The sequence below is a fragment of the Ooceraea biroi genome, chromosome 9 (genome assembly GCF_003672135.1).
Source record: "Ooceraea biroi isolate clonal line C1 chromosome 9, Obir_v5.4, whole genome shotgun sequence".
NCBI lineage: Eukaryota > Metazoa > Arthropoda > Insecta > Hymenoptera > Formicidae > Ooceraea > Ooceraea biroi.
The window spans coordinates 3,910,031-3,926,523 of record NC_039514.1 but is presented as its reverse complement, the minus strand read 5'-3'; the positions used below and the strand labels follow the sequence as shown (position 1 = coordinate 3,926,523).

Here is a 16,493-nt window from a genome sequence, read left to right as displayed (position 1 = left end):
TAAGTAACATTTATGGGGTCATGCTAGCGCTAGCTAATAGCCTTGGAGTACGTACTCGATGTTAACTGAAAGAAACATAAACTTACACATCAGAAAATGTAAATACAAATTTATGCATTTAGTTAGTTTTGAGCTGGTTTTCATGCTGCTTATCAAGTTCGAAAATCATGACTCGAACGAAGAATACGTAAAGCTTGCGTTAGCGTGACTCCAGAAATGTTACTTAGAGCAAAGTTTCGTAAGAACTCTACTTTAAGGTTTAAATGCGTATAACTTTTGATAGAAGCATTTTTCAAACAAATGTTTCAGATAAAATTTACTCGTTTTTTCCCGTAGAATCCAAATAAGCAACATTTTATAGGCGGTTCCATTTAAGAAAACAAAGTTGACCTTCACATGACCTTGACAACACTCTTCAAGGTCATACTGATGTTGCTATGTAATGCGCTACTTGAAATCCTACAACTTTTGTCTGAAACATTTCTTTCTAAAATGCATAGTTTATGAAATATTCGACCGTTTCCAGACTTTTGTTACACCCTGTATATGTTCTGTATGTAAACACATTTTTCACGTTAATTAAAGTATTTTTTCCGATCAGATTGCGTTTTTTTATCGCGTTGGACCTCCTCACCTCCCATACCTATACCTATCTGTATAACATCTATGTAGTATCAGTGGCTAGCATTGTATAGAAAGTAATACGTTAGACGTCGCGTCCATACGACATTGCACAGGACATGCAACCGTGAACGCGTCCGTGCAGGTCCACAAAACACGATCACCTGACCTTGCACATGTTCGTGCAGGTCCAAGCGTATATAAATATATGGATGATGCAATATGTAAAATAGCGCAGCCGCCATTGCGCTACCAACGCGATAAAAAAACTGCAACGATCGGAAACAATACAAATACTTTAATTAACGTGAAAAATGTGTTTACATACAGAACATATACAGGGTGTAACAAAAGTCTGGAAACGGTCGAATATTTCATAAACTATGCATTTTAGAAAGAAATGTTTCAGACAAAAGTTGTAGGATTTCAAGTAGCGCATTACATAGCAACATCAGTATGACCTTGAAGAGTGTTGTCAAGGTCATGTGAAGGTCAACTTTGTTTTCTTAAATGGAACCGCCTATAAAATGTTGCTTATTTGGATTCTACGGGAAAAAACGAGTAAATTTTATCTGAAACATTTGTTTGAAAAATGCTTCTATCAAAAGTTATACGCATTTAAACCTTAAAGTAGAGTTCTTACGAAACTTTGCTCTAAGTAACATTTCTGGAGTCACGCTAACGCAAGCTTTACGTATTCTTCGTTCGAGTCATGATTTTCGAACTTGATAAGCAGCATGAAAACCAGCTCAAAACTAACTAAATGCATAAATTTGTATTTACATTTTCTGATGTGTAAGTTTATGTTTCTTTCAGTTAACATCGAGTACGTACTCCAAGGCTATTAGCTAGCGCTAGCATGACCCCATAAATGTTACTTAGAGCAAAGTTTCGTAAGAAGACTTAATAAGTGTTTAGATGTTAATGGACACCAGTTCGAACATTTAATAAAGTAAAAGAACAAAACGATAAAGTCTTTTAATTAATTTATCATTACTTGCAATGTATTCTACTTTAAGGTTTAAATGCGTATAACTTTTGATAGAAGCATTTTTCAAACAAATGTTTCAGATAAAATTTACTCGTTTTTTTCCCGTAGAATCCAAATATGCAACATTTTATAGACGGTTCCATTTAAGAAAACAAAGTTGACCTTCACATGACCTTGACAACACTCTTCAAGGTCATACTGATGTTGCTATGTAATGCGCTACTTGAAATCCTACAACTTTTGTCTGAAACATTTCTTTCTAAAATGCATAGTTTATGAAATATTTGACCGTTTCCAGACTTTTGGTACACTCTGTATATATATATATATATATATATATATATACATGGTACTGTATTATATATATATATATATATATATATATGTAATACAGTACCATAATACAGTACAATGATGTATTCCGGATTTCGTATTGGCATTTGCCTATTGTGGCGACTGTCCAATATTTCCGGAAGCATGCATTTATAGTAAAAAAGTGTTAAGAAAGCAATTATTTGATCTTTCCAAAAAACTTCATCTCTGCTAACACGCACTATTTTGAAGCTTTTAGGCGTCCACACGGCAAACATGCAATATTCTCGCCGTGTGATATTTAATTGACATTGAACCTGATAAAAGAATCGATGTTTCTGATTCATTTTATCAGGATTATATATATATATATATATAATCCTTTTTTATATATATATATATATATATATATATATAAAATACTTATTTCACGGACTTTTGTAATTTGTTACTTTCTGTTGCAAATTGTCGTTGCTACATAACACAAATTATAATTGCATACGTTTATTTGTGAGTTGATATAATAAGTAGAGCCAGAGACGGCGAATCGTGTACTGGCAAGATAAAGCCAGAGACGATAATTCGTGGACTGGCACTTATACTAACAATACAGGCAGAAACGATAATTCGTGGGCTGGCATTTACGAAAACTAAAGCCAGAGACGTTCATTCGTGGGCTGGCATTTATAAAAAAAATACAGCCAGAAACGGTGATTCGTGGGCTGGCAGTTGAAAAAAAATAAAGTCAGAGACGGTCATTCGTGGGCTGGCTCTTACTAAAACTAAAGCCAGAGACGAAATTTCGTGGGCTGGCATTTATGAAAAATAAAGCCAGAGACGTTTCGTAATTTGCTACTTTCTATTGCAAATTGTGGTTGCAACAGAACGCTAATTACGACGCTGTTGTGTATTACTGCACTACACATCGCATTATCGAAATAATGTTGGGACGCTGGCTGCAGTCCAGTTGACATTATAAATATTTCGAAATACTGTGTATTTCTTTTCTTCTTTCTAAGAAAAAGAACAAGAAATAAAGAGTATTTCGAAACATTTGTCATAAATGTCACATCTTCCCAACATGTTGAGAATATCAACCATGTCGGTAATTTGCCGACTTCGTTATCGACTATGTTACCGATTTAGTTACATCTAAATAATGGCGCTTTCGCGACGGAGTTCGGCCATCACTCCAGGATCCCCTTAATACACGCCTACTAAAGCTTAAGCCGTTTGTTTACATATAAAATTCATATAAAAAGAAGTCTAACAAATTTCACGCGTTTAATACTAAACGCTGAAAGAGAGAAAGAGAGATTTCTTGTAATACTCGGTCTAGCAGCGCCAAGTATTTTGCATTAAATATTATTTAATCAATAAAATTTTTATATTTTTTTGAAAGTAGTTGTATAACAAATTTTCAAGACAATATATACGTATATTCTCTTTGTAATTGGTAAGATACTACCACTTGGTTTTTTTAAATTGTTGTACAATAATTAATTTTCGAGGTAATACATCCTCTTTGCAAGTAGCGCAATTTGAGGATTTCATAAATTTTTTTGAAAAATACTATAAAATAATATTTAAAGACAATTAGAACTACTATCGCTTGAATTGGAATAAGATCATTGAATGAGAATATAAAGGTACATATTACTTGGTTTAATATTTTTTTAATTAAAGAAACTACCACATTGGTTTTTTCGAGCATATATCACGCGCATACTTGGCGCCTTTTTTACTTTTTTTGAAAAAGGTAATTTTATCGAGTAGTATGGACAGGCAGAGAAAACATGTCGGGCCGAAAGAAAGAGATAGCGACTGGTGACGACCAAGCGCTGTCTCTTTTTAACCAGTAGTGTAATAGAGAATAGAATAAGAGAGCAATGGCCGTCACTTCGTTCCCTCTTCGTCTAACCTAACCTAAATCGAGGGACACTTTTTCATGGCTTCCATGTACGGATCGCACAGTCCATACTATATGTCGACGTCCAGAGATCATCCGAAGAACCCAAGACATGATTTTGGAAGACCCGGAGACCTCACTCTGGAAATTGGCCTCCGTCTTGGGAGTGGATGGAGACTGTGGCCTCTGGGAGGCCGTACATATTTCAACAAGACGGCGCACCCGCTCACACGAGCCATTTAGTCCAAAATTGGCTCTCAGACAACGTCGACATGTTTTGGTCGAAGGACTTCTGGCCTCCTAACAGTCCCGACCTAAACCCTCTGGACTACTACGTGTAGTCGAGAGACACCAATAAGTCCAGGCACCCCAACGTCAACAGCCTCCAGGCCGCTATCGAGGCAGAGTTCACGGTTATGAACCGCGATCATTTGAAGGCAGCGTGCTCGCGCTTTAGGGCGAAGATCGAGTAGGTGATAGAGGCGCAGGGCGTCTATATAGAATACAAGTTCTTAGTAAGGATCCGTTAAGTGAGATATAACGGCATTGTTTTATATCTTTGTATATTGGCTTAAATAAACAACTTTTTGCATAAAACTTTTTTTATCCGGATTCTAACGGCGCACCCTGTACAAAGAATATTCATATATATAACCAAGGATCAAGAAACAGTATATAATACCTTTATATGGTAATACATTTGGTCGAAGTCTTCTTGTACCAATTGAAAGGTCAAAAGCATTTTCACTGAAGTATGCCGAACAAATTCTTCCTCCAACTGGAACTGACTTCGTAGATAGTTCTAGTATATCTAACCATAACTGTCTTATTGTTTTATTCTTTAGAAATCTACAAATTAATTCGACGTGTAATTATATGTTATATATTTTATATTTTTATCATTGTTTGAGAACACGCGAGTCAGCTAGTAGGTTCGCGGTGAGACGGACATTCACAACGGGCACAAAGGAAATGAATTGCAGCACGGGTAATTTTATGAGTTGTCTTTAATGTAAAACACAAATGTACAATATTTACAATTGACGCGAGGTTGGCACACGGGTCGCCGAAGCGGTTTACGCGGCACGTCACGTCGTATGAGAATACTTTGGTCGGGAGCTTTTGTAAGAAGACTCTCGAAAGTTTGAGAAGCACCGAGATCGCGGCACACGTGCACCGCGCGTGGTCGCCTGAGAAGCACGCGGGCTCTACCGGAGTTATTGTCACGTCAAGCTCCACGAATGAATATTTCCAAGTTGAATGAGACGTCCGAAAATTGAACCGAGCACTTCCGTGAGCCGTATAACTAAACTATGCACTAAACTAGCCTAATGAAAACGAGCGCGCACTTTTGCTGCTACCTCATGGCCGGTGTAACGAACCGAGAGTGATACGACGCGCGTGAAGACGAAGTAGCCCGACCGGGGGCGCGATAAGACGCCGCGCCGCGATCGCGACCGATATGTGATGTCATCTCGCGGATCGATGATCGATTCCGTAACAATCATATTTTATAAGATATGATCCGGTCTTACCGATGATATGATATATTCAAATTTCTTTCTTCTTTTAGTCTTCCTAACACTGGATGGCTTACAGTGCGATTTTTGCACTGTTTTATGATGCACTGTGGCATTATGCGGCACAGAAATGTATATACGAGGTGTGTACAAAAAGTTCGTGCACTGAATTTGTTTCTCCCGATGTGGTAACGCTGTAAGTTTCTACAGTGGTGCAACGTCTAGAGAGAAGCCTCACGTGTCCTAAGTAAAAGTTTGGTCACGGTCGAGTGAGATCTCTGCATTTGTTGTCTGTTTGTGTGAACGTACTTTTGATCGTGTCGGCGGAATGGAACGAGACGTGTTTACCGAGCAAAGAACCAACATTAAATTTCTCGTAAAACTCGGCAAAAACGGCCAGGAAATTCCACAAATGTTGGAAATGGTGTATGGTGAATCTGCCATGAAGCGTAGAACTGTGTATAAATGGGTCGATCGATTTAAGGAAGGGAGAGAAAGCGTCGATGACGACGCACGAGCGGGGCGCTCTTCAACATCACGTGTCGATGAAAACATTCAACGTGTTTACGATTTGGTGAAGGCAGACCGTCGAATTACCACTAGAATGATTACAGAAAAACTTGGAATAAGTAACGGTAGTGTTCAGACAATTTTAAAAGAAGATTTGAACATGCGGAAGCTGTGTACAAAAATTTTTCCGAAAGTTTTGACTGACGAGCAAAAACAACGACGTGTTGATTGTTGCAATGACTATATCGAGAGTGCTCAGGATCCAAATTTTCTCGAAAGGGTGATAACTGGAGACGAATCCTGGATTTACGAGTATGACCCTGAAACGAAAAGGCAGAGTGAAGAGTGGAAGCACTCTGGTTCTCCTCGCACCAAAAAAGCGCGCAAGAGTCGTTCAAAATCAAAACCATGCTCATCGTTTTCTTCGATATTCGTGGAGTTATTCATCATGAATATGTTCCAGTAGGTCAAGCTGTTAATGCAAAATTTTATGTTGAAGTCTTGAAGCGTCTGCGTGAACGTGTGCGACGTGCACGACCTGAATTGTGGGCGGAGAACGCGTGGATCCTGCATCAGGATAATACACCTTCGCACACCGCGCTCGTTACGCGTGAGTGTTTGGCCAAAAACAAAATCACTATCCTGGACCACCCTCCCTATTCACCTGATATAGCACCCTGTGACTTCTGCCTGTTCCCTAAAGTGAAAAATATTATGCGGGATGAACATTTTGTGAATGTTGATACCATACAATGAGAAACGACGAAGCTCCTAAAGGGACTGACAAAGAAGGACATGCAGCACTGCTTTCAAGAATGGAAGAAGCATTGGACCAAGTGCATTCTGTCAGGGGGAAACTACTTTGAGGGTGACCACATCCCCGTTCCAGAATAATTTAATTTGAAGTTTTGGCGAACCGAGTGCACGAATCTTTTGTACACACCTCGTATATAATAAATCGGATATTTTTGAGAAATCAAACAATCAAGCAACACAAAATCTATTTATATTTCTCAAAAAGTGATCGCACTATAACCTTAAAAGATCGCAGCCAATCACCAATGCGGCACCAAAAGTACCATGTGACCATAGCCCTCCCGTCCCGAAGCGGCTTCACTCCCCGCGGTTACTGCTCCGTCCCCCTATTCCTATGAGTAGGTATATAGGGCAGGTTCTAACCCATGGGGCTCGGGGGGAAGGGGGAGGGGAAGGGGAGTGAAAGGGGGAGGGGAGGGGAAAGGGCGGGAGCGCCATTTTGGATTTCCCCCGCCACTGGATTTCCCGGATGTGGTTTTCCGGTGATTCACCGGAAGCGAGTCGGGTCCTGGTGGGAGATATTTTTGGGCCGGGTGTGGTTTTCCGGCCAATAACGTTCCGTTTTTGGACGTCCGTGACGTCGCGGTGGTCCCGCGACGAGTCCCCGAACCGGATGTGGTTTTTCGGCCGATAACGTTCTATTTTTTTGACAACCGCTGATAGAGGGTTTCCCTCGAATGAAGGGTATAAAAGACGCGGTGCGCGTCCGATCGAGCAAACGCGTCGGAGTCGGTATTCCTCGAGCAACCCGTTGCGATTGACCTTTGGTCGCATGGAACCCAATAAGTCCGTTTTAGAGAAACCGGGATCGAGTGACGCGTCGACCGTCGATAACGAGTTGGAGGAGGCGCTCAGGGTCCTGGGCGAGGATTTCATGGATGAGGTGGAATTGGATATCGTTTTCGAAGAGTTTGATACGATTCGCTACACCTTAGATTTTTTGTATCGGATCTGGAATCCGTTACGTTCGGCGGCGCAAAATATACGAGTAATAATCGCTTTTCTGTCGAAGTATCTGTGGAATTGGAGGAGGCAGAAGAGCGACGACGATGCGCCAGCTCGCCGCGTGAACGAGGGATGGCACATGAGAGTAACGTTGATGGAGACGTACGCGCTGTGGATGGAGTGCGGTCCGATGAATCCAACCTGTACCACGAATGACTTTCATAACTATATATTGAGCCACTTTCAAGAACGATTGTACGACCAGTACAGATCTTGTATGATGACCGAGGAAACGATCAAGGAATGGGTGCGCGACTACAACGAATACCTACACGATTTGTCAGCTGGTACTCTTAAATCGTGCGAAGCTTGCGGTTTAACGGCCATCCATAAATCCGACTGAGCGTAGGTGACGATCGTTCGCGTCGTGCCGATCCAGTAGGTGCACGTACGCGGTAACGCACGGACGCGTGTACGCTTGAACGTTCCGCCGGATACGGTGCGGAGGTCATTATCAAATCGCGAGAATCTAGCAAAGGTCACAATGTTCCTCCTTCTACCGGAGGATAGATTGATCTGCCGTTTGACGAGCGAGCAGATACAGTACGTTCCGAAGATCATTCTCCTGGAACGATACGGAGACTACGTGGAAGGGTTGTGGGACAGGTTACCGGAACACCTGAGACGCGATCCCGAGGTGCAACGGTATCGCAAGTGCTACGCGCACCACAACCAGCCAGGGCAGCGTGATCACATAGACGGACCGCCGCCGAGGGTCATCGATTGTCACAAGTGTCGAGCGATCGAAGCGCGAGGGTTGCTCGCCAAGAGCACGCAGACGTAGACCCAAGACCGTCGACCCCGTCGTTTCGACGCGCGAAGATGCGAGATTTGCTTTGTAACGAACGCATGAGCCCTCTCGAGGAGGACGTGGCCGAGGTTCTCGGGGACGATACCCAGGAAGAGACCGGGCCCGGGAGCGTTCAGCGAATCTCGGTAGCGCGGTTTCTGCGCGACCGCGAGATCGGCGCGCGTCGAACCGGCGAACGTTCCGCGAGGCAGGGAGTCGTGATTCAAAAGCGGAGCGTCGTTGACTGGCCGTATAGCGTGCGAAGGGCGATGTACACGCGGATGCTGCGTGAGTGCAAGAACGCGGAAAGAGAGACGCAAAGAAGGTCATGGGGATTCCGGAACTACGCGGAGGACATCGCCCGTAGGATCGAGGACAGGGATGTTGCGCTGTGCGTCACGATTCCCACCGGTCTAGGACGGTCGTGTGAACTGACGGTGATGGACGGTATATACCGAACCACCTGTACCTGCATAATCGACGGAAAACGACGAGCGAATGAGGAATGGCAATATTATAACGAACGGCCAAAGTGGGACAAGGAACGAACGAGGTTAATAAATGAACTGGAGAGATACGAGGGCATCCCGTTCTACATCGAGCGGTTGAAGGCGATGAACGAGAACGTTAACGATATAGAACGACATTGCCCGACGTGCGAGCGACAGACGTGCGAGTGCTCCCAGGCGTGAAAACGCGCCCCGCCGCGCACGGACGATGGACGAGCGAGGGCTCACCGAGCTCGGCGGGCGCGTCGGGACGCTCGGCGAGTACCTCGACTGGGAAATCAGGTGCGACGAGTACCTGCGAAGATCGCGGGAAGAGTGTGCGCGCGGGGGAGGAAGCTTGCGATCGGTAACCGAGTGGAGGTTCGCCGCGGTCGCGAGGATCGCGCGACTAGAGGGCGTGAGGAGCCGTCTGAGACGACGATTCTCGTACGTGGACGCGGGACTCGGCGAGCCATCCGGACTCTCCTGGACGGAGGTGGAGACGGCGTTCAAGAATCGCGTGCTCACTGGTGCGGTGATCAACGACAGTCACGTCGAGCCGCGCTGATTCCTCGAGGATGGTCGGGACATGGTGATCGAGCGCGTTCGCGATAGCCTCGCTACGTTAAACGGCGTAAAGGTGAACACAGCGTTCAACGCCGAGTTCGTAGCGGGCGAGAAGACGGCGGTCAAGACAATCGCCACGAGGAACCACGGGCTACTGCCCACCTCCGAACTCCGCGAGTGGTACGACGAGCACGTGATGGAGACCACTCTGGCGGCGCTCGACGAGTTTCAAGAACGCGACAGCGGGTGGGCGTTGTCCAAGATACTGAACTTAACGGTCAACGTGAACAAGTACAACCTCATGCGCGCGGGGTGTGTCATCGATATACCGCGAGCGATACAGGCGAAACGAGCGGTGGTGAACGTGCGAGCAAAGGACAACGCGTACTTCGCGTGGGCGATGGTCGCTGCTTTATATCCAAGCGCCAGACACGCGGACAGGAAGGCGCAATACCCCGATTTTACATCCGTGTTAGACGTAAGCGTTATAGAATTTCCCATGACGCTCGACCAGATTGGCAGGTTCGAGCGCGGGAACGACGTATCGATAAACGTCCTTCGTCGAGGATGACGATGGCAAGCGAGGGGTTATCGTTCCGCTGCGGTTAACCGACCGCAAGCGCGACAGACACGTCAACTTGCTGTACGTGCCCGACGGCCGCGCGGGGCAACCTGGACACTTCGCGTGGATCAGGGACCCCTCGCGCCTGGTTAGCGCTCAACTCAGCGGGAAGAAGCAGAGGAAGTACATCTGCGATCGGTAGGTTTATCATCCTTTGTATATATCTCTTGCTTGCCAATGTAGAAAAATAATCATAACGTTACACAGGTGCCTACACTACTTCGCAACTGCGGAGAGATTGGCCGCGCACGCCGTCGACTGCGGTATTATCAACGACTGCGCGATAATTCTTCCCAGCGAGGAGGGCAAGCTGCTGACCTTCTCGAACTTTAAGAGGAAGGAGCGCGCACCGTTCGTCGTCTACGCCGACCTCGAGTGTACGCTTAAGAAGAACGAGGATGAGGAGGGTACGGCGAACACCGGCGCGTATCAACGGCACAGGGCGTTCAGCGTGGGATACTACGTGCGTTACGCCTACGATGAGTCGTTGTCCGCGTACAGGTTGCACCGTGGCGAGGACTGCGTGCCGTGGTTCGTCGGGGAGCTCGGCGATCTGGCGCGGCGCGTCAAGGCGATCCTCGAGTCCGACGCGCCCATGAGGGACTTCACCCCTGAGCAGCGCGAGGAACTGCGCGACGCCACCGCGCTGTGCCACGTGTGCGGTAAGCCGTTCATGGAGGCTGACACCCGAGTGCGCGATCACTGCCACCTTACCGGTCGCTACAGAGATCCGGCGCACTCAACGTGCAATCTGAACTACAAGGACTCACACGTCATTCCGGTAATATTTCACAATCTCTCGGGGTACGACGCGCACTTCATCATCGAGGATGTGGCGAACGTTCTCGAGGGTAGCGTGGAATTACTGCTGCTGACGAAGGAGCGGTACATCGCGTTCACGAAGAACGTCGCTAACACAGAGGACGGGTGCGGAACGTGCGTGAAACTGCGCTTCGTAGACACGTACAAGTTTCTGAGCGCCAGTCTCGACACGCTAGCGTCCTATTTAGACAAGAGTCACATGAGAATCCTACGGTCGGAATTTCTGCATCTCTCCGAGGATTTCGAGCTCCTTACGCGGAAAGGCGTATTTCCGTACGAGTACGTCGATAGCGCCGAGAAACTGCTCGAGACTCGTTTACCACAGCGCGAATCATTCCACAGTTCGTTGACCGGTGATACGGTATTCGGTGACGATTACGCGCACGCGATAACAGTGTGGAATAGGTTTTCTATCGAGACTCTCGGACAGTACAGCGACTTGTACCTGAAGACGGACGTTCTCCTGCTTGCCGATGTGTTCCAAAATTTCCGCGAAACGTGTATACGGAGTTACGGTCTGGACCCAGCACACTACTACACCCTACCGGGCTACACTTGGGACGCGATGTTGCTGCACACAGGCATCGAGTTCGAGTTACTGACGGACGTGGATATGGTGCTGTTCGTGGAACGCGGGGTGCGCGGCGGTCTGAGTCAATGCTCGCACATATACGCCCGAGCCAACAACAGGTACGCGCCGTCCAACGATCCGTGCGAACCGTCGACGTACCTGATGTACTACGACGTGAACAATCTGTACGGATGGGCAGTGTGTCAACCGTTGCCCAGAGTGAGGTTTCGTTGGATCGAGGACGTGGCTACGTTCGACGTGAGCGCGATCCCTGCGGACTCGCTCATTGGATACATCCTCGAGATCGACCTGGAGTATCCGCGGTATTTCACGACGCGCACTCGGACCTGCCGTTCTGTCCTACGCGCGAAGCACCGCCCGATAAGCGACAGGAAAAACTCCTCGCGACTCTGTGCGATAAGGAGCGGTACATTATACACTACCGCACCTTGCAGCAATGCACGCGCCACGGTCTTCGCGTCAAAAAGATTCACCGCGTCTTAGAATTCGCGCAATCCCCGTGGCTGCGCGATTACATCAAGTTGAATACGCGATTTAGAACGTTCACGAAAAACGATTTCGAAAAAAATTTATACAAACTAATGAACAACGCGGTATTCGGTAAGACGATGGAGAACGTGCGTAATCGCGCGGACGTTAAACTCGTTACGCGCTGGGACGGGAGATACGGCGCCGAGGCTCTTATCGCGCGACCGAACTTTCACAGCAGGGCCATTTTTGGGGAGAATCTCCTCGCCGTGAAGCTGCGCAGGCTGAAGGCGACATTCAACCGGCCGATTTACGTCGGCATGTTCATACTGGATATCTCGAAGACGCGTCTGTACGAGTTTCACTACGAGTACATGGCACCGCTGTACGGTGAAAAGTGTCGGATCATGTACACGGGCACGGACAGCCTGATATACAGCATCGAGTGCGAGGACGCGTACGCGGACATGGCGCGCGACATCGCGCGCTTCGACACGAGCGACTATCCCGCGGAAAACCTGTACGGTATGCCCCTGCGGAACAAGAAGGTGCCGGGTCTCATGAAGGACGAGAACAACGGCGCCTTCATGACGGAGTTCATCGGGTTGAGGTCGAAGATGTACGCGCTGAGGGTACGCGGAAAGAGGGACACGAAGAGGATCAAGGGCGTGTGCAGGAGCGTCGTGGGTAGAACGATAACGTTCGACGACTACGCGCGCTGTTTGAGGGAATGGACGGAAATGACCTGTCGACAGTCGCGGATACAGTCAAAGCTGCATCGCGTATACACCGTATCGGAGACTAAGCTAGCCCTCAGCCCACACGACGACAAACGGTACGTCGTACCCGGCTCAACCAGTACTCTCCCGTGGGGGCACTACAGTATTCGACGGTGACACGTAAGGGGAACGCATTCGTATTACTGCGAAAAAAAATTTTTGTATGATATATCGTATCTAATTTTGTAATACAACATTCATTCGTATATAATATATTGTATGAAATATTGTAATATGTTATTATAATCCAATAAATAGTGGTAATACGTATTCGTATATATTGTATGTAACATTTGAATACTTTAACATAAATAGCAATACACATACGTACATATGATTTTATCGCAAACCGTATGCGATATTGCTCCAATTCGGTGCATGGCCCTTCGCGAAGGTAATCTTATACTCGCTCGCGCGAAATTTCGCTGCATTGGATAGCGGCTGTGCGGGCAAGGCCGGCGTGACGTCGACCGGACGCGTCGCGATAGCGCGTTGAACTCTTACGATGTAATAATTCATATAGTGTATACTATAAATAAATAGTAATACGCTTATGCAATAAATAGTAATACGCATTCGTATCAATTCGGTGCACGGTCCTTAGGAAAGAAGGTCTTTTATACTTACTCGCGAGAAATTTCGATGCATTGGACGAAAGAAATTTCGCTTCATTGGATAACAGCTGTGCGGGCAAGGCCGGACGCATCGCGATAGCGCGGTGACGCCGTTCGAGAAATAACAGCGCGTGTTAGCATTGTCGCAATCTTTTATTGTGATAAATAAGTTTTAAGTACATGCTATATCATATACTATATCATATATACGCGTGCAATTACAACACATCATCCCAACTGATCCAAGAATTGTGCGACGCGTCCATTCCGAGCCACTTGATGTACTCCTTGTTTCCTCTCCGCCGCAACACCTTTTCCATGAGGTAGACGTCCGGGTAACGGGCTCTGAGTAACTCGTGCTCGTAGAATCCGCCGGAGATCGATTTACCGCTATAGTCTTGCAACAGGTACGTCACGCGATTGGTCCGTTGCACCTTCGCCACCGTAAACATCTCCGTGCTCCAATTCGGTGTATAACCCTTCGCGAAGACGGTCTTATACTTGCTCACGCGCACCTCATCGCCCGCGTGCAATTTCGCTGGAGCGGGTATTTTCACGCGTTTGTAAACAGTGGATAGCAGCTGTGCAGCCTTGACCGGCGTGACGTCGACCGGACGCATCGCGATAGCGCGGTGACGCCGAGCGTTGTACTCGCTAACGAGATGCGATAGCACGTCCACCCATTTGTACGTTCCATTGAGCGTAAACACTTTCCCCATTTCATTCTTCAGCGTACGATTGAAACGTTCCACTAACGAGGCTTTCATTACCGAGTGCGTGGAATAGTGATTTATACCGTGCTTACGCGTCAGTTCTCGCACGTGCGAGTTGTAGAACTCTTTGCCCTCGTCGGTGTGCAGGTTCTGTGGACACCTGCCGGCGTCGCGAAATATACTTGCGAACAACCCGGCGACCTCGCTTCCGGACTTGCGCTTGAGAGGTACCGCCCACGCGTACTTGCTCAGCGCGTCGATGATCGTCAGTATGTAGCGGTAGCCTCTGTTTTGACGCGCGTACGACTGCATGTCGACCACATCCGCCTGCCACAGGTCGTCGTACCCGCGTACGATAACGCGACGGCGAGGAGAGTTTCTTCTCGCTGGTGCGTGTAATTCGCGAGTCAGCTGTAACCTCTCCGAACTAACGTTACCGCGCGACTTGGTCTTCATCGCGACGCGGCGAGAGGGTCCTCGGTACGGACACTCCGACGATCCTCGTTGCGTCCGTACGATTCGCTGTTCCAACGATGCGCCGGTCCCTCGATTCTCCTCGTATCGCGCAATAAAGCCCGCGACGTTCGAGTTGCGTCGCGGCTATTATACGGGTACGTTATAGACGTTGCCCGCGGGCTCCTGCGCAGCCTCGTTGGATCTCACGAGAGAGCTGACGGTGCTCGAGAGTCCGCTCAGCTCGTCCCTCACCTTCGACACCGTTGCTTCGATATTGGTGGCCCGTTCCTCGCACGACTACGCGGTCGTCGTGACCTTGTCCAATCGGATCGTGTTTGCTCTAACGTCCGTTCGCGCCTTCGCCACGTTATCCGCGAGGTAGTTCAGCCTCGTGTGGTGCGAGTCCACATGCGTCCTCAGGAAGGTCGTATCGGACTGCAGCCGCGACAATGACGCGGTGAATCTCTCCTCCTGAGCGACGATCAGCTTCCTCGTTTCCTCGACGGCTGCGACCAACTCGCCGATCCGGCCGTTCGTCTCGTCTCTGTGCGCGTCCGTCGTGGCGGTGCGCGTCTCCAGAGCTCCGATCCTGCTTCCCAGCGCGTCCATCCTAGCGGAGAGCGACGCGGACGCACCCTCGACATCCGCTCGCAGCGCGACGACCGCCTCGCGAAGGTCGCGGTAGTCCTTGCGCTGGGCCTCGGACAACGAGTCGACCCGCTGGTCTACGTGATACCGGTTTACCGCGTCGTGTTCCTCCCGCGGTACTGCCACGTTCCGTATTCGACGCCTCTTTGCGTCGTACTCGTCGCTGTCTGGGACGAGGCAGAGAGCGTTGTGGCGCACGTAACCGCGAGCGTCGCTGGCTCGAAACCCCGTAGCGTAGTCGCCGCTCCGCGCGAGGGTGGCGCCGAACTTGTTCACGGGCATCGATGCGTCGCTACGGGCGCGTCAGGGCGCAATGACGCCCGCCTCTCGGAGCTCCTCGATTATAGACAGGAACTTGGCGTCGTGCGAGTCGTTGCCCGCGCCGCGCGACGCCTCGATGAGCCTGAGGCGATCCACCAGTTCGTTCGGATCGTCCCAGTGTACGTAGTCTATCTTGTCGGTTACCCTCATGGTCGGGGGTGGCGGACGTTCCATGCCGGCTCCCCGTGACCCGCGGTCGGACGAACGCCCATCAACGGGGCGATGATCGTCCTGTACTTGTGTCCCTTGTTACCCTTGATCTGCCCTTGCTCCTGATGTCTCTGTTTGTGCGCGTTCGTCGCCAAAAGGATCCTGTAGTACAGCGTAGTATCGTGCACGTTGTACACGCTCTCGTCGGGGGTTCGTATGAAGATAAGCTCGTACAGACCAGGCGTACCTTCGTACCGCGTACCGCCCACGAATATGGAGTCGTCCGCGCCGACGTCGAAGCGCTTGTCGCCGAGCATCGTGCCGGTCTCGCCGATGAACACCCCGTATACGTTGTCGACGGCGCTCGTCCTGCTGGCGGGGCCGTCGCTGTCCGTGAACAGCGCGCCCACGTACCTCCGACCCAGCGGTCCCAGCGTATCTAGCAGCGCGTCCCTGCTCGCGTCTGTTCGCATAACCTTGGCGAAGGATCGCTCCAGCGGGCTCATCGGCACCGGCGTCTCGGGCGCCGCGTCGCGCGCGGGCGTCGAGCTTATCAGCGGTGATGACGTGGCGATCAGTCTGTGTCGACCTATCTTTAGCTTCTGCGGCGTAACTATCGCGGACGTGAAGGCGTCGGTGTCCTCGTGCTCGAACTTCCTCTTCACGCGGGACGCGTCCACGGCGTCGGGCTCGTCGACGGAGTGCTCGACCAACCGTTTCAACGGCTCGACGATCGGCTTGAAGTGGCTCTCAAGAGCACGTTCGTCCTCCATTCTGCC

General features: G+C 48.7%; 1 protein-coding gene across 1 annotated transcript; it reads left to right on the top strand.

Moving 5' to 3' along the window:
* Window positions 1-5,681: 5,681 nt before the first annotated feature.
* On the top strand, window positions 5,682-6,329 carry LOC105282294 (protein GVQW3). The gene has a single exon (XM_011344174.2). It carries the CDS (start codon window positions 5,682-5,684, stop codon window positions 6,327-6,329), a length of 648 nt encoding a protein of 215 aa, XP_011342476.1.
* The last annotated feature ends 10,164 nt before the right edge of the window (window positions 6,330-16,493 follow it).